Raw genomic sequence first — 26,574 nt, forward strand, 5'->3', positions numbered from 1 at the left:
ATGTTTCACAAAGTTTAAGCCTGTATTCACAAAAGCAGAACACACTGATGGAGCATGTATTTGCTTGTTTGAATGCGACAAATGATGCATCAAACTCTTTCAGCTGATGTTATGAATACAAACTGTTATGTTGTGAAGTGTTTCATTGAGGAAAGTTGGGCCTTGAGTGAGTGAAGCACATTGACGTATTGAAACTGTTTCTTTGTTTTCAGTCTTTGTTTTAACACAGAGTGATTTAGAATGTCAGGTATGTGTTCGGTTTAGCCTATTATTATTATTATTATTGACATCTACTATTTTTAAAACTCCATTAATCACTACAGGAATTCAAAAGAAAGATTAAAAGGCAGATTATTCAAGATGATCAAGGATGGAAACTTTTTAGCTCTGATGCTGTTTGCCCAACATATGATGGTAGAAAAGATTACACAAACAATCTTGAAGGAGCTAAACTTGTTAATGTTAGAAGCTGCAGCATTTATAATGTTCTTCTAGATTCATGTTTTTAAGTTGCAATAAATAATGTTTTATGGCTTCATTACCGTATGTAGAAAGAAGCGTTTCTGATCTAATATATTTTTTTAAAGAGTTGTTAAAATCTCTTTCATGTTTCACTGTCATGAGTTCACTGTCATGAGTTACAGTTTTAACAAATATATTACAAGTTTTTTTTTTAATAAAAACTTTAAGATGCTTCCCTAAGTTTCTATTGTGCAAGTTTTTAAAGCACCTTAATTTTTCTTTTAATATATCAAAGCATCATTTGATTTGACAATACTACCCACAAGTGTCCTACGTGCAATCAGCCTTTTAACACTCCCTTCAGTGAAACAAATTTATTTTCCAGTTGAGTGTCTTGAGTGCAACCACACCACATACGCTGCATTTACTTTATAGCAGGTCATTAATCTTCCCAAATATGGTCAATAAATTCTGTTTTTGTAATGCGTGTTACGAATATTAAACCCCACTTCAACTACTTTTTAAAATAGCAGCCCAATCTGAAGAGGTGCTCCCACTTCGAAGGCGGTTTATTCCGACAAATTACTCTTCCTAGATGGTTTTTCGAGTGTGCTAACTGGTTGCGATTTTGCAGAGGTGCATTTGGCATCGTTTGTGCAGCTGTGAGCCAGTCGAATTTAAGCCTCCCTTCCACAGGCATGTAATCAGTCAAGAGTCCTTCTACTTAGTGAGAGGAGCATCGTGAAGGTGTGGATAACGGCGCAACAACGTTGTTTTTCTGCTCGTGATCTGCCCCGTCTGGTATTTTTTTCTCTGAAAGAGAGACTGATCCAGGCTCATACATACTGCGGGCGCTCAGTCCACAGGGTTGCAAATGTTTGAGCTACATGTGGTTGGCCGCAGAGGGTCCTGAAGGAACCTCGCAGACTGGGACACATGACAAGGTTTACGTCACACAGGCTCTGCGGTCGAGCGGACGTGGACATCATGAATTCCCTTTTAAGGGTCTTCGTTTTTTAGGTGCTAATTTATTGGTGGAAAATAAAGTGAATAGATCCCTTTTGTTTGTATGTCTGCATATAAGAAATTCTGTGTTGTGTTTCACAGACGAATGCACTCTGATTAGTTGCGTGTGTAGGTGGGTGTTTTTGCTTGCCGTCTCTCGGCTCTGCCAGCTGAGCTCTTAGTAAACACCCTGTCCTTATTTGACACAGGTTAGAGAGATGCCAGGAAAAGACCTTCCCACATGTGTGTTTGTGTGTGCAAGTTGCAATATTTGTGAACAAGATTAAATTACAAGAGAGTTTTTGAAACATTTTAGACCACAGATGATTGAATCCCCATGTTTAGCTAAAGCCCTTCAAGTGACTCCCTAATTCCTCATCCCCTGTCTGAGTCTTTTATTTTTTTCAGCCTCTTTGGCAATGTTTACATCTATCTAGTAAAATCGACAGATGTTCAGGCTGCTTTGGCTGAAAACATAAAATGGTATATGATTTTTTTTTTTGTTTTATCAAAATGAGAAGATGTGATGACAAGTTTTGGGGAAAGCTTGAGTGGCTTCTGAAATGGTAACGTGTTATATGGAGTATAACACTGTTCAGAGGATATACTTTGCCAATCCATGTACTTAAAAGAAGTGCCTCACAAAACATATAAGCACTTCACTTCTTCACATTTTCTAACACTAAAACCGCAAATTTAAATGTTTTTATTGGAATTTTATGTGAACACAAAGTACTCCCAAATTTTGACATAGAAGAAAAATGATTCATGATTTTGGAAAATGTGGTGTACTTATTCTTCTTTGCTAAAGTAGCTCAGTCAGATTGGGTGGAGAGCATCTAAGAGCAATTTTTCAGTTTACAGATTTACAAGAAGGTTCAGATCTGGACTTTGATTGGGTCATTCTAGCACATGATGTTAAAAGGTTTCCTCAATCCATCTTCTCATCAACAGCGTCCCTTTTTCTGCTGAAGAAAATCATCCCCACATCATTATTCTGGAGGTGTTTTCAGACAATGTGAAGTTTTAGTTTTCCACCACAAAAGTGCAGTTTTGTTCTCATCTTCCACATGTTTGTTTTGTCCCCTTCATGGTTTGTGGCTACAAAAGAGATTTCCAAAGTCTTCCTTTTAACAACGGCTTTCTTGCTACTCTTTCATAATTGCTAGGTCTGTACCATCCTCATCAGTCTCTGGATAATGTTGTCCTTTTCTATTTAGGTGAAAGAGACTGTGCGGTGGCTCTATAAGGGTTCTCTATCTTTGGGTCTTTTAGCATCTTTTTACATCCAACTTCTTTGGCTTTGGAAGATATGACCTTTACCTAATTTCTTTCTTTTGCTTGACACCAGTTATTGCTCTTTCCATTCCAGATGGATTTTGATGGTACCCTGAGATGTTCAAAGCTCTGGATTTTGCTATGTAGCCCAACTATACCCTTAGACTTCTATGCATCTATAGCAGTGACCTGTCTGCTTTGTTCCTTGGTATTTGAGTAAAATATTGCTATGTCTAGGGTCGTGACTTGACAAAATGTCATTTTGCTTTCTAAACGATGAAAGCCATTTTGTGTTTCTAGTAGAAGCCAATCAGTTGGGGAAGTAACAAGAAACACAGGAGCTGATGATTACATTAAAAAATATTGTGATCTTTTGATAAGCTATTTTGTGTCATATGCAGGATGTATAGGTTTCTTGATGTCTGACTGACCTGAATTTAACAGCTTGAAAGCACAAGCCTGGAGCATTAGCGAGGACAAATTGGCCACACACCAAATGGTTCTTGACATATATCACATTAAATCCAAAGGTTAGCAGCCTCCATTGTGTTAAACTGGTTGACTGGCTGGTTAATGTGTAAGCCCACAGCAAATCTCCTTCTCCTTTCCAGGGATTCTTTGCCTTTGCATCTCTTATCAACATTTCTGGCTTTGGAAGTGTTGACCAAAACCTCATTTTGTTTTTCTTTATTTAATTATTCTATCCAGGTGTGCTTTTATTCCATTTAATTTGTTTTGATGCATTTTATTGCCATGCCAGGCACAACATCACTACATCCAGTCAGCTACTGTTAAAATGCCAACTTACTGTCTTTTGGTGAACTGCTGAGTATTTTGCCAAAGTGCTGTTGGGTGGTCAAGATGTTCCTTTCAACGTTCTTTTGTGAACTCCGTCTTTAATGATGCCTCCAATTCTCCGACTTGGCGAGGGAAGAACTTGTCCAATCAGGTTCCAGTCTGAGAATAGCTGCTTTGATCATCCATGCCAAACTCCGAACCAAACTCTGCCTATTCACAATAACTCCCTGCGTGCTTGAATGTCTTTACCACAAGGAGTGAGGCTTGGCCGTCTGGTTCTGGCTGGGGAATAGAAGGACACTGGAGTGCACCCAAAGCCTAATTAATGACAGGGGCTTAATAAAAATAAAAGCCTAGTTAATCCTGTTTAGCAGAATAATTTCTTTGCTTTTGTCGGACTAAGATTGCTCCAGTATTCGCAATAAAAAGTATTGAAAATCTAATCGATTGAGTAAATTGATCCTTTAGCGTTTTCAAACATCTGCTAGGTAGAACAGGTCAGAAGCTGAATTAGATAGGTGTCTGTTACTTGGATGGATCTGCTTATAGATTCTCTTGGGCCTTAAAAGGTTGTTTTTGAGTGTTTGTGAATTAGGGAGTAGGTTAGCAGTAGAATGAGGGAAGTCTATCACTGTATTTAAATGTTTGACAGACAGTGGGCCCAGAAGTCCAATCATTTACAGCCTTGTCTACCACACCCCCACCTTTTATTGATGAATAAACAAGAAACATTATCTTACATCCTTCATCTAGAAGAGATTAAGAGGACTTCTAACTGAGCTAATTACCATAAAACAAAGCTTGAGCTCTTTTTTATGTCTGAAACTGCTTAATTATTAATAAATTCTCCACAGATTATGGTGGTTGGCTATTTTTCCGTTTATCTTTTGCTGCCAAAATGGCAGATTTGCCAGCATATTTCTGCATGTTGTGACTCTGGGCACGGGTCATAACAGCTTGGCTGCTTTAATCTGTCTGGGAGTCGTGCTGTCTATCAGTCTGTGTTTGCTGCATAGTTGAGAACCTTGTGGCTAATTGTTTACTGTGGCAAAGAATCAAGAGATTAATATGAGTCTTGGCATTCAGGCGGAGTGCATCGCTTTAGCAGTCGGAACACACTATGTGGATTTCAAGCGGATTAACTGTAAAAATATTTATGCTTTGTGCCTTCAGTGTTGTTTTGTAGTTGGGCACTGAAACAGAAAGATGTAATAGTATGTGTCCATGTTTTATTAGCAGCAATTATTTAGTTTATCGGAAAAAATCAAATTATTGCTTTTTTCATTTTTTCTCTCCCTGGGGTTCACAGAAAGATTCTTCTGTAGCTAGCAGTAAACAAATCCATGCACAAATGGCTTTACAGATTTATTTTATTTTGGTTACATATTTTTTGACACATATGGAAAATTAAAAACTGAAAGATGGATCTATCTTTACCTGAAGTCCCATAAAACCCACACAGGCTGCTTGAGGTGGTTTACCTGTGAAACATCTAAAGGAGGATGCTGCACGTTTTGATTAATTTTTTTCTTGCCCTGTCTAAATGTAGAAATTAACTCCTTTACCTTGTTTGAATTTTAGGTGAGCTGATTATTCCCACTGTATCACTAACCCAGTTCTCAGGAGTCAGCACATTTCACCAAAAGGCAGTTAAAAATGCAGGCACCAAATATGGAACGAGAAATAAACATTGCATTAAGCAAATATACTTTAAATATGTTGATCAATTTACCAATTACTCTGAATCAAGGCAACTCTTTGCCTTTGATTCAAATCTAATTTTTGATTTTAGCTTAGCTAAAAAGTTAGCTAAATTTTTTAGCAAAAGTTTTCAGCTGAAAACTTCAGATGAGTTTTTAGCCTTTTATTGAAGGGAACTCAAGTGTCTCAGCAGTTTTGCATTTTTCTACAAGTTTGTTTCAGATTTGTGGTGCATAGAAGTTGAAGCTGCTTCTCCATGTTTGGTTCTGGAGATCCAGATTAGACCTGAGTGGTGTGTCATTGCAGGGCAGGGTGCATCATGCTAAATACTCAAAAGAACAGGATCATGAACTGATCCTGTTCATGAACAGAATCAGTGAGATGCAAAACGTGAGATGCACAACCGGATACCGTAATAGAAACAGAAACTTGTATTCAAATGTTCCTGATCAAAGCTGCAGATTATCTCCTTCACTGTATAATGTCTTGGGTTATTTCATAGAATTTGTACAATTACTCAATGTTTTCATCCCCCCTCAGTAATGCCTGTCTAGATTTACAGTCTATAAGAATGGTAGAGATACTTTAGAGCAGGGGTGCTCAAGTCCAGTCCTTGAGAGCTACTGTCCTGCAACTTTTAGATGCAGCCTTACTCCAGCAGACCAGGATCAGCTCTGAACAGGTCTGGCAATGAGCCACTCATTTGATTCAGGTGTGTTGGAGCAGGGATGGATCTCATAGTTGCAGGATGGTAGCTCTCGAGGACTGGACTTGAGCACCCCTGCTTTAGAGGCAATAATGTGGTGAACCACTTATTATGGTACTGCAGTTTTTGTATTCAGAGATCTCACATTCCAGTTGAAGAGTAAACCTTGGCAAGCGATGATTTAAACTTCCTCCTCGTTTTCTGGCTGCCGTCCTACATCCACAACGTCTGCACTCCAGTTCTTTGGGTGTTGGTTCAGAAGCAGAAGGTTTGAGATTTCAATCACAAACTATTAAGCTGCCATTTATTCATGGCATGTGAGCAGAAAAAAGAATGACTGGGGAATCCCAACATCCATCCTCCAAAAAGTAGAGTTTTTCAGGAAAGAAGCAAAACTACAAAAGTAATGTTGAACACGGAAGGATATCACAGGGTTCGTACAGATGCTTAAAATCCTAGAAAATGATTACATTTTTAATTGGATACTTTAGTTGTTTGGATATGCTTGATTTCTGTAAACAATAAGCTGCACAGTTTTGTAATAAAGTGCAATCCAGCGCTTGATTCAGAGCATAAACTTCAAAAGCTCTGTTTACTGTTGAAACCAGATGTTTAAAGATAATTAAAAAACACATACACATTTTTTAATCACTGTTTGAAGTTAAATAAGACCAAATTTCTCTTTGTTTTAGGTGAGTTAGAATTCCCCAAATTATCTCTAATTGTTTAATGCCAGAAAACTTGGCAAGAACATTTTTAAGAAATATTTTGTAGCTTTATGTTAACAGAAAGGTCTATACAATGTGCGTGAGAAGGATATTTCCAGACATAACATTTTTAGATTTTATTTTACCTGTAGAATGTATTATACTAACACAAGATGTTATTAATTACAGTGACAAATGATATCATAAGATAGTGTATTGAAACTGTCCTTTTAGTTCATTCGTTTTGTTTTTATCTTCAACATGTGGTGCTGGAAAAAGTTGAAAACTTACTTTGTTAATGCTTGAATTTTGTTGTGGGACAAATCTACAGACACAGTTATTACATTGAAGGAGTTGAATTTGTTTTTAACTGACCTTCTTAAAGTACAAATGTGTGATATTGCTGCTTACACTGACTCTAAGAGCAAATGGTATTTTTTTAAATAAAGTCTAAATAATCAACCTTCAGTAGTATTTTGAAAATGTGGAGTTACTTCATTGCTTTTGACCTGACCCTCCATCTATCTACCTGTTGCAGTCATACTGACAGATGAGGAAGTGCAGAGGAAAAGGGAAATGATAATGAAGAGGAAAGAAGAGGAGGCAGCCCGGGAGGCACAGAGGCCACGTCTGAATGAGGAGCAGGTGCGGATGATCTCCAGCTTGGTGGAAGCTCACCAAAAGACCTACGATGCCTCCTATTCTGAGTTTTCACGCTTCAGGGTTAGTCCGCTTCAATTCTGATATTCTTCTAGCCAATCAGCACTCAACTGAAACAATTAATTAACTTTTTCACATTTTATCAGTTCATGTAAAGCTGAAACAATTCATTGTGATGAAAAGGCTATTGAAATAATCATAAAGTGACTCTTAAACAAAATCAGTTTCTGGAAGAGCAACATCATGAGAGCAATAATTAAGCCAGAAAGATAAATAAAATATAAGCATTTCTGTTGAAAATAAAAAAAATAAATAAATAAAAATAAACATTTTGTGCATATATTCTACACAGAACTCCTCAACTGACGCAGTTTTTGGCTTCACCCGGTTCAAATCTTGTAAATTAATTTATTCTTTTTTTTTTATATTCAATTTTTCTTCCACTAATCAAAAAATAATAACAATCAGATTAGCCTTATAATGTTTTGATGTTAAGTCAAGTAGAAAGGGATGAACTTTTCACATGTTAATGGTAAGTGTTTTTGTAGCTCCTACAAATGCTCAAGCGTTCACTTCACCAATGCTATGTTATTGTCTTTATGTAAGAATATGTTTTTCTTATTTAAAATAGTAATTGAATTATCTATCTGCACCTTTTAGTATACTTCTAGTGTGGTTTAAAAAATGATTAAGTTCTTAAATAAAAAAATAATTTCAATTTTGTTTACAGAAGCTTCATAATTCATTTTATTTTTTGTTTCTGTTGTTATGTTTATTTAACTTGGATATTTAAAATGTTTTCCCGTTCCAGTGCTGAATGCTCAGTAGAATTTAAAGTTTATTGATCTTTAAGAATGTTTTTTTTTTTTTTATTACTATGCCATTATCATTCTATTACTTGACAATGGTCTCAAAACAACAATATTATCATTTATCGCAATAACTTCTGGGACAATTTATTGTTCAGCAAAATTTGTTATTGTGACAGGCCTGTGTCTGTCATATAAATTAAAGGTTGTGACTGTAAAAAAATGTGTAAACGTTCAAAAGGTCCTGATTGCTTTTGCAAGGCATTGTGCACCACTGTATTTATATTTGAGACATTTTGACTGCTGCTGTCACCAATAGCACATGTTACCAAGAGATGTGCAATATTTTCCTAACTACATCAGACAACAGTCTCCCGGTGGCCTGCTACAACAGTAATATCCAGAGCGAATGAGAGGGAGAGTACAGAATAGCTAGAAAGTCTCACAGACTCTTTGATTTATTAGTGTCAAGTATGATTGTATCACCAGGCGCTCTGCAGGCAGCCACAGGCACACTCTAATCGAGTAGCAGATGAGTGAGGTTTCCGAATATTGAGTTGCAGGTGTTGCATTAAACTAAGAGTGAACCGCAGGCTTTCATGATGAAGCAGTCAAGTAATCCACACAAGAAAAAAAAAATGTTGGCAGCGGATCTCAACATTGTGAGGGAACTAAGGAGGGAATTAGAAAGGATCTAAAGTGCTTGTTTGAGATAAGTAAAATAAATCCCTGGTAACAGCTAGTCAGATTTCTTTACACAAGTAATCCTAGATCAGCAAAAGAAAAGGCCATCATGCATCTGTATTACAGAAGTACATAGCAGCGTCTCAGCTCCAGGCAGTTCAGGTGAAAGCTGCTCCTCTCACTGTCTCAAATATTCAATGTTTCATTCATTAATGTGCCCAAGCTTCCACATGCTCATTCTTTCAGAGGTGAAAGGTCTCTTAATTAGGAGAATAACATGATTTATGTTTTCACTGCTTAAAGGGGCAGTATTATGTGTTAGTGCCATTTTATACCACAAACAAGTTACAATGTTAACTTCAGTTGTTAAAGAAAATGCTATAAATATCAAATATGGCTTGAAAAGAAAATTTACTTTGTAATGTAGCACCTTAAAATTGGGAGCTAAATTACTTTAAAAGCTTCTTCTCTTTCTGAAACTCCGCCTTCAGGAAGTCATCACAACATGGTTCTTCTATTAACCCTTTAAAAACATTTCTACCAGCGTTTCATTGAGACAAAGCTCCTATAATGAGCTCAGCTGATGTGTAGTTCCACCAGGTGTTTGCTAATTACTGCTGGCTAGTCTGAAGGAGCTGATTGAGAGAGTCGTGGGGGAGGAGTTCTTTGTAACGCAGAAACTCTAAAGCTCCAAGGAGATCCACCCACATCACACATTGTCAGTTGAATGGTTAACGTGATAAACAGTGGCTGAGTTAAAGCAAGTTTCAGAGCAGTCAAATGTTTGATAGGGTAAGGTTTAGTACGCACATCCTTTTAATTTATGACTCAGATTGCGAGGCAGGAGAAGCTGCTCTGAGAATATTAATGACTGTTCTCTCTGCATGTTTGCAGCCTCCAGTGCGTGACGGCCCGATAACACGCAGCACCAGCAGAGCCGCCTCCCTTCACTCGCTGTCTGACGCCTCCTCTGATTCATTCCATCACTCACCTGGTGAGATACAGGATGACGCATTCACTTCTGCACTGCTTCTTCTCATTCACCATTCAGGATTAATATCACCAAGGTCCAAATTCGACTTTTTAGATTCAGCATCGCTGTCAGCCGGCAAGCAGAAGTTGATTTGATCAAAGCTACTCTTGTTGATAAGAACATTTAAAGTTTTTGTTCAGGTTTTAATTTTAATGGATTTAAGGGACATAACAAAATCTGTTTAGAACAACTTTAGAAACAGTTATGATTCCAGTCTCCAGTTGCATCACTTTCCCTCTGTTTTCAAGTTATATCGTTAGAGCTTTATCAGTTATTAAAGCTTATCAAAATCCTTATTGCTACTTTGTTGCCTTTCTCATCATATTCTTGCGTCAAATCATTCTCAATCTGCTGGAGCAGAATCTGTGGACACCAAGATGCACTTCTGCAACTTGCTGATGATGTACCAGGATGGACTGTGCAGTCCTGACTTCTGCGAGGAAGACGCCAAGCACTCCATGCTGCCCCACCTCGCCGACCTGGTCTCCTACAGCATTCAGAAAGTCATTGGATTTGCCAAGATGATACCAGGATTCAGGTATGAAAATGAAGGATTGTTTTTTCTTGTTTTTTTTTAGGCAGATCCGTTGAAGACTCTGTGGCGGTAATGTGACTGGATGAGTTTGTCTAGGTCATTGTGGGACATTAGTGTTGAGGTACTGAACACATGTTCAAAACCTGAAGACATGTAATTGTCTTTATGTGACCCTGAATGATCAGGTCATCATCACTACCTCCAGGCTTTGGGGCTGACCTCTAGTTTCTAGCTGTAATATCTCAAACTGTTTGTTGACTCTGGCTTGTTCCTCTTTGGGTCCAAAGATAATAACTTCAGTTTTGTTTCTGTTCAGCTGGAGGAAGTTATTGCACTTTTTATTATTAAGATAAAAAGTTTTCAAATAGGCAAAGATTTGTAGCTTTTGCATTACTTCTACAAACGGAGACAAAAGTTTTTCATAATTTGTCATTGAAAGTCAAATAGTTGACCAGTTAGCTGATTCAAATAATGAATATATCAGAAAAACATCTTGGGATTTTGCAGACTGCCTGAAGTGAGTGAATGACTTTTGACAGCAGAAACTCCTCACAAACCACAAGGATCACCATGTAACAGTGTTACTTCCTGCTGTTTTGTTCCGGTTCTGATTTATCTTCTTGTAGAATTTGCAACATGAAAGCGGCGGCATGCTCACACAGCAACCTGAATGAGGTTCCCACCTACACAAAGAACACAGTGATCAGCTGCCCACACGTATGCAGGACATTAATGGGAGAGGTGAAAACAAACAAGCTGTTCCAAGCTGTTCTAAAACTGGCTGTGGTTAAAAGCTGAGCTGAACCATATAAAAAAAGAAACACACAAAGAAAGGCAGCAGACCAAAAAATATAGAGATGCTATGTTAAAGTTTATTTTGTGTCTGAACAGTTGGTTCTGTTTTGACCAGATATTCTTAAGTATTTCCATTTTAAAGTCAACACCGCGGGGCTCCAGATTATAATTTAAAATTAAGTGCTGTTAATAAAGATTAATGCCACAATTATCCTATTCTCTTCTGATCAAGCTCACAGTTGTACTTTAGATCTCCAAAATGTTTGCATCAGATTTTTATTATTATCATTGTAGAGAAACAACAAAATGTTTCTTTTTATGTAGTGTACAGGGTTTCCCCTAGAAAACTTGTGGCTTTAGTAGCTCTTCCATTTTGTGTCTGTTGAGTTTTTAATAAGGGTCACAGAAACTGTTTTGGTTGCTCAAGTTTATGGGACAAGTTTCTTAGTTCTCCACACGGCCGCTTGCGTTGACTCTGGTTGAGTAAGAAGACAAAGCTTTTGTTATGGTTTGATGCATTGTGTAACTGGAAAAATAATATTGAACCAGCGTGATGCATGATTACAATGCGGACTGAACCTGCCTGATTAGTGGTTAGCACTGGTTTGTTAACCACTAATGAACCGGCTATCCTGGACCACATACATAAACTTCGTCAGTGCAGACAGAGCCACACGCTGGGCAGCGAGTTGAGATGTAAAGGCCCCATATAATTTTTTGTTCACAAAGATAAATCATTCTCACCACTCTCTCTAAAAGCGCACCTACAAGTTATTCCTGCAGTTCATGTAGAGCTGCGCAGCCAGAGCTAACGCGGTGGGTTTTAAACTCCTACCTTGTTCAAAAACTCTGGAAAGAAACATAATTCGTCACAGGGCATTGATGGAAATATCCAGAGGTCAGCCTGTGTCCAGTTTGAGTGAAAGGGGGCATGCGCGACCCGCGCTTAGGTAAACTTCGGAGATCAAGCAACAGCACATGAAGCAACGCACAGAAGCACCAGCGGTGTGATTGGTCCACTTTCCCTATTTTAAATGCACAAACTATAAACCTATCTTCTATATACACATATTTTAGGAATAAATCTGCTCTGCCAGTGAAACGCTCAGAGCAACAGGTGCTTGCAATCTGGCTTTAAAAAAAGACAAAAGATTAAGCAATTTTTTAAAACTTTTTTATTATTATTTTCCTAAAAACATTAACAAGCCAGGTTTAGCCTGGCAGTGGGGCTAGTGAAGCATTGCAGGCCACCAGGCTTATAATACACTGGGGGAAACCCTGGTTTCAACTGCGTAAGTGACTGTCTCTGCAGATGAATGAATTTTTCCTGCATATAATTTATGAACATATTCAAAGCTGGAGCTGTGTTAAATTTGGAGATAAAATAAAGTCCCAAGACTTCAAACAGTAGCTGCATTTGTTCAGAAAACAATCACAAATACACTGTTTGTCAAATCTTCAACCACAATGAATTTATTTTCAGGCATCCGCCTTTTCTCTTTCACAAATGAAGAACGAGCCGCCGTACGTTCAGTAAACATAGGACTCAGCCAGCGTACATGCTGTACCTTCATCTACTCCACGTAGACACAGAAACACACTCACACATGTTCTTGTTTGTAAGTGGTTAAGTAGAACTTTCAGGGCTGTTATCTCTTTAATGGATCTCATTGTGGGCTGGAATAATGTGATGAGTGTGCCTAGAATCGGAACATTGTGAGAACATTTAGATACTTTCTCCACAGAAAGGTTGAGTGAAATTTCTTCCTTCTTAATGTTAAAACCCTCTAAATGTCATCGTAATTTGACTTTCTTTTTTCCTTGCTTTTTGGCCCAACTTAACTACAGGCTTAAGTATTAGTCATTTATTTGTTAATAATATGTTTCATTTTTCCTGATTTATTTTAAAATATCTAAATTCAGTATTATTAATATTACATGATTTGCCATTTCAAATATTATTTCAAATGTTTAGCTTCTGAAAATTAGATCAATTTGTAAATTTATACATAAAATATTTTTATTACATTTCCCCAACTGTGGCTTCAGACCCCTACTATCGGCTTTGCATATGTGCATGTACAGCATTACAAAATAGCTACTGATATTTACATTATCTATGTCTGTTTTTTTGTAGAACGTGCAGACTTAAAACTACAGTATTGTTTTTATAAACAATGATTTAAAAAAATATTTGTTAAAACTTTCTCCATGTTGTGACAGTTATATGTAAAAGATTGGTCTTAGTGGAGGGTCTCAGTGCTGCCAATGACACTTGTTACTTACTGTTCCAAGAAAAAAGTTTATCCGCCACTATGCTAACTAGCCTTAACATTTGTGGCAGGATATGTTGTGGTAAACCAGTAGAGAGCAAAGGGCAGGCTATGAGCAGCATGTACACAAGAGTAATTGACAGCACTAACACCCTGTGGTTGTTTCTGACCATGTGGTGATTTCTGCAGATGGCAGTAGAATCACTGGGAGGAAGACCTTGATTTGTTTTCACAGATTATCTGTCTGCTACTACAGTGCTACAACAGACAGTTGTATATAGCTATAAGATTTACTTCCATGCTTACTACAAAAACATTACCAATTAACACCTTAGCTTTTGTGCAGAGTATGTGATTAGCAGATGGAGTTTTATTTGATGGAACATCATTTATTGAATGAGGCCTAAGTATTTGGGCCTGTAGGAGTTTTTTTCTCGGTATCAGTCAGTTATGGGATAAGTTGATTTTTGTGTTAAACAACCAAAACAAACTCAATCATATGAGTTTCACGAGTTAGAACTGTACAATAGTGTAGCTGAGCTTTTAAAAACAAACTTTCCTTTTTGCTTCATTTGCACCTGTTATTTGGTTTGCAGAGAACTGACCGCAGAGGACCAGATTGCTCTGTTGAAGTCGAGTGCCATTGAGATCATCATGCTGCGCTCAAACCAGTCGTTCATCCTGGAGGACATGTCCTGGAGCTGCGGTGGATCCGACTATAAATACTGCATCAATGACGTCACAAAAGGTGCTTTTCACATAGCTGTCCATGGGAAGTGAATGAAGTTCAATCAGCTACTGGGAGTTACTTATTTTTACTGCTATTCATGTGCTGTCTTTTGATAATAGTCAATTAGATTGAGGATCATTTTATTAGAAGCATTTCTCTCCATAAAGGCTGCTGTATCAAGAAATCTGTCAAAACAACAGAGGCTCAAGGAGAAACTCTGGGATAGAGTTGATGTGACAGATAAGATTACATTTCTCTCATCTTATAAGAGCCCACTCACACGCTGCTTCTCTACCCCCTGCTGGACTCAGGAGGGGATAGACTCAGGGTTTTTGACTTCAGGTATTTTCATGGAACTTGTAAAACAGCCACGAGTTCACACTGTGTTCCCTATTACACACAGAACAAGACGCTGCACTCTCCACAATGACTTCCTGTTTTAAAAAACATCCCAGATTGTTGTTTGAAAGCCTTGAAATGTTTCTTTGTTTTAACAAAGAGCAACTGATTTCTACAGCGATAACTGTGATTTTTTTTTTTTTTTTTGTCTGCAGCCGGCCACACCCTGGAGCTGCTGGAGCCGCTGGTGAGGTTCCAAGTTGGTCTGAAGAAGCTCAATCTGCACGAAGAAGAGCATGTGCTGCTCATGGCCATCTGCCTGCTGTCTCCAGGTGCTGCTACCGTTTTAGATGAAGCCTTTTTATTCAGCAGGATGATTGGGGGGGCTGGGTTGTCACGAGGTTTACCAAAAGCTGACATGTTGCCACAGCACGTCTCAGGATTTGGTTTGGTGTCAGCTTTGCTGTTTGACCTACATTTGCCCAAAAAATGGATACTACATGATGCTTCCAGTTGCAGCTGAGAATAATTTCCTGGAAAATAACTGTATCTGTTCAGCATGTGATAATATGGCAATAGCTGATGTTGGTCATCTTTATCCCTGATTTAGCATCAAAAACAGAGGTAAAACCTGACTGTTGTGCTTTGGTTGATCCTGGAGGGCGAGTCTGCTCTACAGGCCGATAACAGAACAGGTGAAGGAGGAGCTGCAGTGAATCCCTGCTACTCTCATCCTTTGCTGCAGGGGCTTACAAAAATGGGATTTTGCATTACAATCCAAACCTTCAGAGTACTTGAACGGAATTTTATGTGACATATCACTGTGTAAGTGCATGGTGAAAATCTAACATGGCATGTGTTTGAAGTCAGAACCCCTAAATGAAGAGTTTGTAGAACCACTTTGTTGACATGATGTCCTCATTTAGACACATTTTACTTCATTTTAGCATCAGTGAATATCAACTTTCATGTCCAGACAGGTTTCTCATTGAATTTACGTCTGGAGTGGCCAATCTATGTTAGCTCTATGTTACCTGTTCAGGGTTGTCCTTCTGAAAGGTCAGTCCCTCACTGTCAAATCTTATAATCATAATCATAAAAATAGTAATAATAATATGAGAGTAAAGTCATAATAATACAAGAAATTTTTTTTATGAAAAGTCAGTATTATTAGTCTAAAGTCATACGACAGCAAGTTGAAATTATGCAAGGATAAAGTCATAATAGCACAATAATGCAGTTACAATATTACCAGAATAAAGCTATAACATTACAAAAAAAATTTTTAGAAAATAAAGTCACTGTATCAACAGAATAGTTATGATACTACAAGAGGTTGTATGACCACATGTCATCATTTTATAAAAATTTAGTCATAACAATATAAGAAGACGTTATATTACAATGAAGTTGAAATAACACAAGACTAAACCCATAATTTTACCCGAATGTCTTTGCAATATTAGAAGAATGAAGTTGAAATTTTATTATAATTCCAACACAAAAAATAATACATTTAAATGAGGAAAGTTGAGCATCTTGTGAAGTTATGCTTTGGTATCTGATATGTTAATATTTTAACACATCAGTATCAAGGCCTTTGAAATGATTGTGCAAACATCTGTTTCTAAGAAAGCTTCATGGAGTAGATCAGCTGATCTGGTCAGCTTTTCATCACTCAATCAAAGCTTTGCTTTTATTGCAATTACTTTTTAAAACTTTCTCCTGGTAATATTAACTTTTTTGTCACAATTTAGAAAAAAAAACTCAGAGTCTGACCCTAATACTCTTTCATCCACTATGTGTTGTTCGTCTATAACATAAAATCTGTAGAACCTAAATTGATCTTTGTGAATGGAAGATGACAAAATGAGACCCCCTCTGGTTCTCCATTACAGACCGGCCCGGCGTTCAGGACCACGCCCGCATAGAGCAGCTGCAGGACCGTATGTCGGAGACCTTGCAGGCCTACATCCGGGTCAACCACCCGGGCGGACGCCTCCTCTACGCCAAGATGATCCAGAAGCTGGCCGACCTGCGCAGCCTGAATGAGGAGCACTCCAAGCAGTACCGCTCGCTATCTTTCCAGCCCGAGCACAGCATGCAGCTCACCCCGCTGGTGCTGGAGGTGTTCGGGAGCGAGGTGTCATAGCTGAGGAGGAGGAGAAGAAGGAATCCTTTTTTTTTTCTTTTTTTTCCCCCTTCTACACAGACTCATTAAGCACAGGATGATTAGCAAAGTCTGCTGCTTTCTCCTCAATTCAAAACAAAGGTTTTCACAACCCCCACACTCTGACTCTCCGGACGCTCAGGAGGCAGGTGGATAATCACATCTTCCCCTCTGTCTACATCTCTTTCGTTACTCCTGGCTTGCAAAAACCAAACATCAGCCATAACTGGATATCTGGATTTATAGAATAGAAGTCTGCTGCTGGATCACCAGAATCTCAAACTTTGTTTTCGTTTTGTTTTGTTATCTTTCCCCCACTTGCTCGTTTTCATCCTTTCCACAACTGTGGAATCCAAATGTTTTCCATCACTGGAATCTACTCCTTGTAACACTTTCTGAAAGTGAAGACAGCTTGATAGATGTCATTTTCCTCTCACCATCATTCTCATCATCATCATCATCATCATCATCATCATCATCATCATCATAACTTTCCCACATGTTCACATGGCAACAACAGCACTCAGATTTGCATCTCTTACTCATCTCTCAGCGATGGACTCTTATGTAAATAACTATGAAATTTTGTTGGCTTACAAATTCTAACAAAATCATCCAAAAAATATTGAGCGAGCTGACACGAAGTAGAAACACTTTTGGGTCACAATGGTAGTTGAGCGATCTATAAATTATGTGTTATGTGAAAGAAGAAATCTTAAATATTCAAAACATATGAAGACAAATCTTTCTGCAGAATTTTTTTAGTTTGAGAATGATGGTGCACTTTTTGAAGAAAAAAAACAAGAGGATACTGGGTAATCAGATGGAAGGGGGTTTTACATTTGTAAAAAAAAGAAGAATGTATGTATAATTCTACATAGTTAAATATGATAAACATAAGATATAGAAGTCAAACATTAGCTAATATTTGACTTGTACTGTATATAGACAGAAATACTTCTGAGGGTGCTTAATTATAAAAGTAATAATAAAGAGGATGTTAAGGCCTCTCCTCAGATACGTGTATATGCAACATGTACACACATGCACTGACGTGCTATGAGGAGTCGCTCTATTTTTGCTAAATGTGTACCGCGTGCAAGAGTATTGATGGACCACAAGGGGGTGTGTGCACAGGCTCTGACTGAACCACAACAAATGCTCTTTGTTGTGCTCTTCTATTTTTTTTTTTTTTTTGGACCTGTGAAGTTTGTAGGCTGACATACACAAAGATAATTTCCTGTTTTGTGGATGGGTATTTTTTCAGAAAACAAAGAAAAAAAAAACAAACAAAAAAAAAATCTAGTCATTGGGCTGGTTGGATTGCTGCTAAGACAGAGCTTAGATAGTTGGACAGAAACCAGCTGCCAGCTGTTGCCTCAGGGAAAGTTTGTCTGATGATAATGTGTATTCGGGTTTTTACAGCGTGCATGTATGTGTTTGGCGTAAGCTTACAATCATGAGAGGGAGATTTCGAGAGTTTTTGAAGCTCAAGGCATCACTGTGATTTGTAATCATACTGAATAACAGCAAAAGGAAGCTAACAGATTAATGTTTCTGGAAGAAAAAAACTAACAAAATTCTCTATTTGAGAAACAAAAATTTATGAAATTATTTCACATGGTCAGATTGTCTTTAAGAGAATATATGTAATACATTTTTAGATACACAATCATTCTGAATAAATTAGTAGAAACCGTAAATTGAATGTTTTTAAGGATAAGGCAAACATTCTAGAGCAGTGGTTCTTAAACATTTTATAACTGTAAATATTCTGCAATAAGACTGAAAAATGAAGAAAAGGTTCACCTGATGTTAGAATTCAAAATGTGGAAAGTCTGCGTTCTCTCAAAATTCAAATTATGGTTGTGAGTGAATGATGCAGCAATCACAGCGCCACAAATATTGTTCTTGATAACTTCATTTAATCAGATTTCCAGATTTACTGATATTTATCTATATTCTCAATGAACAAACTGAAGAAAATTTGTGAAAATACTAATCCTGACAATAGGGACAGTTTTAGAGGTTATTAAACATTACTAATTTGAATTTGTCAAGACAACATTAAATGGAAATCTTATAAGAAGTTTATCACAATTAATGATAAACGATATGATAAAAGCCCACCCTTGTAGATGGTGACAAAGTGCCCTCCAATTGATTTTTGGGATCATGTGTTACATGTGCATAAGCAAACATTAGACATTTTGTTTCATAAATACTACTAAAAATTGTTAGTTTTGCTAAAGCTAGCCGAGGTGCTAGCACCGGTACTTGCATGAACATTTGAGAACCACGGCTCTAGAGGAGTAGCAGACTGTAATCACAAAGGGCAGAGACACAAACATGAAAAGGACTTTTAAATGGATGGAAATAAGTTCAGCCTCCTACCTTTGTGTTGTCACATTTATGTCATTTCAATACCAGCTGCATAAGCAAAGGTAGTTTTTATCACTACATATCATATTGTTTCTGTTGATATGGCGCATGCTCACACCTCATGCAGGCCTGAATCACCCCCTTGTGGAAAAAAAACAAACTTTGTAAATACCACTTTCTTAGACTGTACATAGAATCTGATGTAGGTAAATTACTAAGAGGAGTAAGTCGTTGACGGGAAGGTGCTTTGGAGATACTAGGCTATATGCAATTAGAGAAACTCTTACTGTGTATTCAACTTTGAGTGAACAGAGCTGTTTAATATGACTGACTTAATGAGTCGTTTATGTCACATATAATATTGTATCATGAATATGCTGGAGGGCTAGGATCAGCTTCCATCTAACGCCAAATATGAGCTTTTGATGTAATCCTTTAATAAAGGGATGGAAATAAAAAATGATCTTAATTTAAAATGAATTGAATATTCCCATAATACTATAATCACGCAAAGCGACTCAGTAAGTTCTCAATATTAGGCAACTTTTTGTCCATTCCAAGAATTCTGGATGTAGGTCTTTCCTCTCTTGTTCAATCAAATAAGCTTTCGATGATATATATACATAGTACTTTCATTTGGGTAATTATCTTATTTCTTCTCTTTGTCAAGATTGTTGATTTGCATCCTGCTGCAATGCTTGCGCTTGGCTTTCTGCTCGGGAGCGCTGTTGAATGAAGCCGGGATGATCAGTGTGTGTGGATCTATGGAGCCTATCCCAAGTATTTTAACTCGACAAGGAAAAGCAAAAACGTTTGCTCATTCATGTCATCATCTGTAAGAACTGCAGTCCACATATGCATCATTTCTAATTTCTCAGACCGCCAAGTGATCATCAATAACACTGCCTCAACTGGTTGGGTACGAGACGTATCTGACTACTAGCTACGGCGTGCCTCTTTGTTACCTTTTGGCTGGTTGATGAACCAGCCTCTTTGTTCATCAACCAGCCATGTTTCCATCTCTTTGTCTGTTTTGTCATCGTCTTCAACAGCCAGTTACAACAACTTTTCTCTGCATAGCTTTAAGTTAGCAGCCAACCAAGTTCTGCTCTGGAAATCCATGACACACTCAAGAATGGAGGTCCTAGGATTTGAAAGAGCGCCGTCAGTTTGGACCTCAACAAGACTGTGTAGAATTTGTACAAAGGTCATACGAGATCAAGTGTTTTTAAACTACGAAAACGTAGAAACTTGCCGTACAAGCAGAGCACTTAAGAGACTGACCGATGGACAGACGTCGCCTCAGATGTCGAGTTGGGACATTGTCATGCTTTGTACTCCGTGACTCAAGGTTCTGATTTTTTTTAACAAATTGTGGTTTGTTTGGTAACGATAGTCGTATAAAGACTTTTTACATTCAGCATCTACATCACAGAATGCAGGACAGGGCAACAGGGGGGAGAATCTGCAGTTTTAGGGGTACAGTGTGACGCATCAGTTATATCTGGATCAAATTTAGATGTCTACACTCCTTGGACAAAAATCTTCTTGCAGTTTTCACACCATTTTATAGCATATTTGTAGATCTGATTTGTTAGTGCCCCCAAATTCATTGAAGTCTCTCCCCTCCTGAAGCCCTCGTCCCTCTCGAACCAGGTCAGCAGCTCCACCTCAGTAGCCTTATTTACAAAGACCTCACTAAGCTGGAAACATTTAACAGATTGCCTCAGTGATTTACAGTATAGACTTTTCACAATAGCCTTTAAAGGGAACCAAACATAAACTTCTACCACACACACGCAAACACATCACGACTCTCTCCTCAGAAACCTTCTGTGTTTTCAACCTCAAGTCGACTGCAAACTCTAAAGCACTTATTGCATAACAAGGGACATCCGGTAGAATTTGCTAGTCAGTATTCAAGTGGATCCCAATGTTTCTAAATGTTAACTCTCTGCTTTCCCTTCTCTTCTTTGTTTGTCTCTGTCCGTGTTCTGCTGAGCTTCGGCACCGCGTTTAACCAAAAATATTACCTCTCCTGTCTGCACATATAAATATATATTTTTGGGGGAGTTGCAGCATGATTGTGTAATATAGAAAACAAGTTTTTATTTGAACAATAATCTAGAGGTTTTTATGTTTGTATATTTACAGTAGAGTTTTTTTCTTTTTCGATGCTGGATTATTTTTCTTTTCATTTTTTTTTTTTTTTTATACCTGAAATTGGTACGAATCTTAAATCTGCAGTGTGTAACTTTAACTCCCCCTTCTGGCTGATAGATGAATTACAATATAGATATATGGATGTACAGCCAGACAATTTCACTGCTTTCATTCGTACTATAACTCATAATTTTTATTGCAATTAAAATCGTTATATATTGGTATAGATATGCAACACCTGACACTTACAGATTTATTTATTGTGCATTTAAAAGTTTAAAAAATTGAAAAACATCAGAGTTGCATCATTCCATTAGAAGTCTTAGACAGTAAACACTGTATTAATTTTGTTTTTATTTTTTTGCATGGTAAATTAGCTTACAGAGCAGATTCAACATTCGCAGGTCCTTGCATGTTCATTACTCCAGTTTTAATGTCATTAAAAGGGGGTCGTTCTTGCACTTTCTCACTGACTGAAGTGCATGTTTAAACTCCCTGCCTGGTAACTAAAGCTTCGTTCACATAGCAATTTAAAGCGCAGGTAATTGTCTGATCCCCATGTGTGACAAGATCTATTTTGACTGAAAAGCAAAACTCTTGTAGGTAATTGGACCTATAGAAACAGCTCTCTGTATCTTACTGCACCTGCTTTTAAACAACCGTTGATTGCCATTGTAGCATCAGTTCAGAGCAAAACCCTGTAGTGTTCTCTCACAGAACACTTAGAAATGCCTGAGAAAAATACTTGTGCCATGTGTAAAATGCTTTAATTTCTGTTGAGCTCTTTATGAAGTGTTATTTTTGATAATATGCAGCTGCACTTATTAGCACCCCTGGTAAACAAGGGTAAAATGAGCTAAGATAAGCTTGTCTTTTAACCCTCCCGCGTTTTTATTGCAATGCTCATTGAGGCGGCACATGTGACCGTGAGGAGGCAGGAGCAATTATCCCATCAGATCGTCAGTTCTAGAAACCACAACAACAATCAAAGCACTTATGTCGCTTGGGGGTTCTGCGCACAGCGAAAAGCTTCTGGGGTCCAGTTGACTCCATCTCTTAAGACTGCAGGAGGGTTTTGTTTAATGCAGAAGCATTATCTCACACTGAAGAAGGAGGGAAGTTCAAACAAGTCATTTAAAAGTCCCACATTAGAAAAAAAATAAGGAATACTAATCACAGAAAAACATATTTATGCATATTGATGCCCCAGGGAAAAAGAAAGACATGAACTCACATCTTTAAAAAAAGCTAAGTATTAACGTTTCCACCTGTGATTTTGTCCAATAAAATAATTTTTTATTGAACAAATGAATTTTTCCGATTAAAAAGTTTACCAATACAGAAATTCAGAGGAGTTCTTCAGCTGCAAAAAAAAGCAGACCACAGGCTTTGAACGTCTGCCAGGGGTGCCACTAAATAAGGTGAGGTCTGTTGATAAAGTAGGTTACATATACAACCATAAAAGACTAAATAGTAGATGATATTCTTCAAAAGCTACGAAACTAACAGCTGCATTGCCGTTGGATGAAAACCACCTTTGTGCAGCTAGTGCCAAAACTTTTAGCTCAGCTGAAACGTTGAGCTGAAACAATTTGACGTTTATTAGTGTAAGACAAGGAGAGCTGTAGACTTTTCTCTCGTTCATGTCGCTCAGCCGGCTGGTTGAGTTTTTGTAACATTGGGATCCTGATTTAGTTGTTCATCACCAAAAGTAGCTTTTTTTTTGCTTTGTTTTTGCAGCCAGACACACACAAATACATACACACACACACTTTCACATTTATAGTGCAGCCTATCACGCTCGGTACTCTGCCTTCTGTCGCTCACCTCTAACTGATTCTGATTGGCTGATTTAGTTGGTGCTGTGAGTCCATTTGAAGACAACCAGGCCACTTTGTTCCTGGAAGAGTTTTTTTTTTTTCTTTTTGTGAATGAGATATATTGCCAGCTTCACTTAAGTCAAAATTTAGCACCTCAAACTGCACTGTGAAAAAGGATCCAACCCTTCCAGATTTCCTTGGTTTTTGCTTGTTTTGCCTCACCTAAATGTTTAAAGTCATCATTTTCAGACTTTGACTAGGCCACTCCAAGTTCTCCATTTTGGGGTGTACTTTCTGGTGTTGTCCTGCTGTATAATTTCAAGATGTGCTTAAACTTAAAAAACATGAATTGGACATCCTGTTTCAGCTGAATCCATCCTGTTCCTGAGGAAGCAAAGCATTGTGCTCTGAGCTGTTATTCTCAGATTCGGTTTCATAGATTTGTGCCCACATTTTCCTAAAGTTTTACTGTTTTTCAGATCTAGGGATATTTTTCTAAAAGTCTTGGAATTCTTGGCTAATGTAGGACTAATATGTTCCTTTTGATAATTGGTGGTTTGGAGTTGAAATGCCCCTCAGGTGGTCATCTTTGCCTAGTTTCTGTCTTGCTGTTGAATCATGAACACTGACCTTGACTGAGGTCGGTAAGCCCTTCAGGTGTTGCTCTGGTAGTTTTGTGACCTTGTGGGTGAGTTGTTGATGAGTAATTCTGTTGGTTCCTGGGAAGCTTCACCACTCTTCCATGTTTTCACCGTTTGTCTACAGTGATTCAGTGTGGTTCCTGAAATCCCAAAACTTTAGAAATGGGTTTGTAAATATTCCCAGACAGACGGACGTCAATGACCCTGAGTTTCCCTTGCGTCACGATTTATTGCTATTTGACATCATTCAGCCTACTTTATGTTGTCAGACAGGTACGACTTGAGTGAGTTTTTGATCTGATAGCTAATCAGAGTTGGGTGCTGGTAATAAATCCAAACTACATGGTTTGTATGGGTGCTTCAAATCCTTGAAAATGCTTGAATTTCAATTAGGTGTTTTCAACATTTGGAAAGTACTTCATTTTTGTACAAAGTCCTTAAAAGTGCTTCTGCACAGTTTTGATCTGTGTAACAACTTTATTGAAACTGTTGAATTATTGTTTTGTTTTCATATCAGTCAGGTGTGTTGGGTGTGTGAAAGAGACATTTCAAAACATAAAATTGTGTTGCATTTTAGCTTACTACTCATTGAAACTGACTTCTTTAGTTCATTTGTATTATTTTTATCTTCAGTGTTTGGCGCTGACAAAGTTTGGAAGTTTACCTTGATAATGCTTGAAAAGTGCTTGAATTTTGGGAAAATGTACAAACCCTCAGCCTAGTTTTTGGCGTTAATCAGGTGATTCATTCAGCAAGATAAATATTTGCTAAATGGTTCTTCATTCAAGGTCTAGGTCCTTCGGATAAGTTTTCACTCTTAATAAGTCATAGTTTGAGCACTACCTTTCATATTTCCTCAGATCATCTTTGTCTGATGTAGCAATCTGTTCAGGTAAAACAGTGATGTCATCAAAATTGTGAATGTCATTAAAATATTAATAATTAGCAGTCTCTGCATTTGATGACTCCTTCATAAGATTAAATAATATTGAACATATTTTAACATTAACAAAATAACTGCTTTGATTTGATCATCTGATGGATTGCATTCCAAAACTTACGACCAAAACATTTAAGTGTGCCAAAAAGAAGACATCTTTAAGGGGTATGTCCTTTTTTCATTGTGCTGTAGCTTCAAGTGGATCTCACATTTTTCAACCTTTTTGATTGAAAGTGTTTGAACTAAAACTTGTTTGACCTTGAGAAGAGCAGCTGCATACAAAGTCTCTGTTTCCTTCCTGTTAGCTGATTGTTACCGTCTGCTCTGACTCCATTTCTCTGCTACCTCTAAATATGCGCTTGCTTGTTCACACACATTAACACCTGCACTTCAATACTGACTGAAGCAGACAGTGAACACACACTCATTCAGACAAACACACGTGTGCACTTCTCGTTCTCTCACCAGCAGTTTTTTGCCAATGATGCACTCGTGTTTTTTTTCTAGTAAAATGTTCTGCAAAACAAATGAAGTCTGAGAAGTGATTAATCAGCTTATGTATCTCTTTTTCTTGCTGTTTTTTTTTTATTATTATTAGCAAATCTATATAATACTTGGTTTGGACAAGTGATTTAACGTAAATTGAATTGTAAATCATGTACATTTCAAAAAGCTTAATGTCTTTTTCAAAGGAAACACAGAACTGCACATTGTGCTCAGCTCAGTTTTACCTTGGTGTGCCTAAACCCACAGCCTTATTTTGGGACTATATCAGGGGTTTTCAACCAGAATTCAAAACGTTCTGTATCGTCTTTTTCTCTCTTTCTCTCTCTCTTCATATCCACATGTATGTTAGTTTGTAACAAGCCAAAAGTAGCTCTCATGGAGGCACATTCCCATCACAGGGATGTGCTCAGTCTTGGTTTATGATGGCTGGGATTCTCTTTTATTTATTCCCCTTATGAGGATACATCCGACTAATCTTCAGTCAGATAACCTAAAAAAAGAATACGACTTGTTCTGATGTGGCAAAGTGTAATAAAATTCAGAGTTTTTATGTGATTTGACTTAATTTAAGCTTGTTTGTACGAATGTCCTGTAAACAGACATGTCCTAATAATTTTGTGTGCGAGAAGCAAATGTTTTAAGTCAGTTTATTTAATGAAGAGTCCCAAGATGAGTATCTTTATCCGCTGCACTTGCACACACCACCATGCAGTAGAAGTCACCAGACCGTAGCGCTTCTAGCTAAAATCAGAACCCACTGCTGCCATGGCGATGCTGTTAATGATCTTATCAATAGCCGTATAGAAACAAAATAGTGTTGCACAAGAAGTACCTTAACCAGTGTCTATTTTTGGTCAAATCACCGCCTGTCTGTCTGTTGTTTTTTTTTTTTTTTTCTTTGTTTTTTGTTTCTACTTTTATTTATTTTGGTGTTGCTCCTTTTGCTCCCTTCATTTATAAGCAAATTCTTTTGATTACCATTATTGTATGTAGTAAAATATTAATAATGTTTTTTTGGGGGGGGGGATCACAAATAAAACAGCTGTACATAATGATGCAAACCCAAGCTGGATCTGTTTGACTTTTTTTGTTTCTTCTTTTTTATTTTTGGAAATGCAAAACTGGTAGAGATGTCTAAATAAATGCACAATTCACTTTCCCTCATAAAAAAAATCTTTGAAAATAATATTTGAATTCTAGAACAGTTTGGTCTACCACATGGAGTCCCTGAGTTAGTTTTGGGGCTTGTTGAGATTCATAAATTCTTTCAACAATCTACTTAGAGCCCAGAATGTCATGTTTTTTTATTTGTATTTTTATTCTGTTATTTAAATTTATGAATATTTTAATATGCAGTAAGGAAATCCATCTGAACAAGTAAAAACCATAAGCATCATGGTTACGGTTATCATGGTTATCATCAGACTTGAGCTAAA

At 37.5% G+C, this 26,574-nt stretch overlaps 1 protein-coding gene across 5 annotated transcripts in view; it reads left to right on the forward strand.

The window, feature by feature from the left end:
- Positions 1-26,285, forward strand: part of LOC129371599 (vitamin D3 receptor A) — a 77,423-nt gene extending 51,138 nt beyond the window's left edge. For 4 of the 5 annotated variants that reach the window (XM_055048281.1, XM_055048282.1, XM_055048283.1 and 1 more), the window contains 6 exons: positions 7,196-7,380; positions 9,705-9,804; positions 10,204-10,381; positions 14,043-14,194; positions 14,731-14,847; positions 16,414-26,285. In XM_055048281.1, coding sequence (XP_054904256.1) covers positions 7,196-7,380; positions 9,705-9,804; positions 10,204-10,381; positions 14,043-14,194; positions 14,731-14,847; positions 16,414-16,667 — 986 coding nt within the window. In that variant the 3' untranslated portion in view covers positions 16,668-26,285. The remainder of the gene's footprint in view (positions 1-7,195; positions 7,381-9,704; positions 9,805-10,203; positions 10,382-14,042; positions 14,195-14,730; positions 14,848-16,413) is intronic. The other variant, XM_055048280.1, reaches the window with a different exon arrangement.
- Positions 26,286-26,574: the final 289 nt, after the last annotated feature.

This window comes from Poeciliopsis prolifica, unplaced genomic scaffold (genome assembly GCF_027474105.1).
Source record: "Poeciliopsis prolifica strain line A6 unplaced genomic scaffold, Auburn_PproV2 SCAFFOLD027, whole genome shotgun sequence".
NCBI lineage: Eukaryota > Metazoa > Chordata > Actinopteri > Cyprinodontiformes > Poeciliidae > Poeciliopsis > Poeciliopsis prolifica.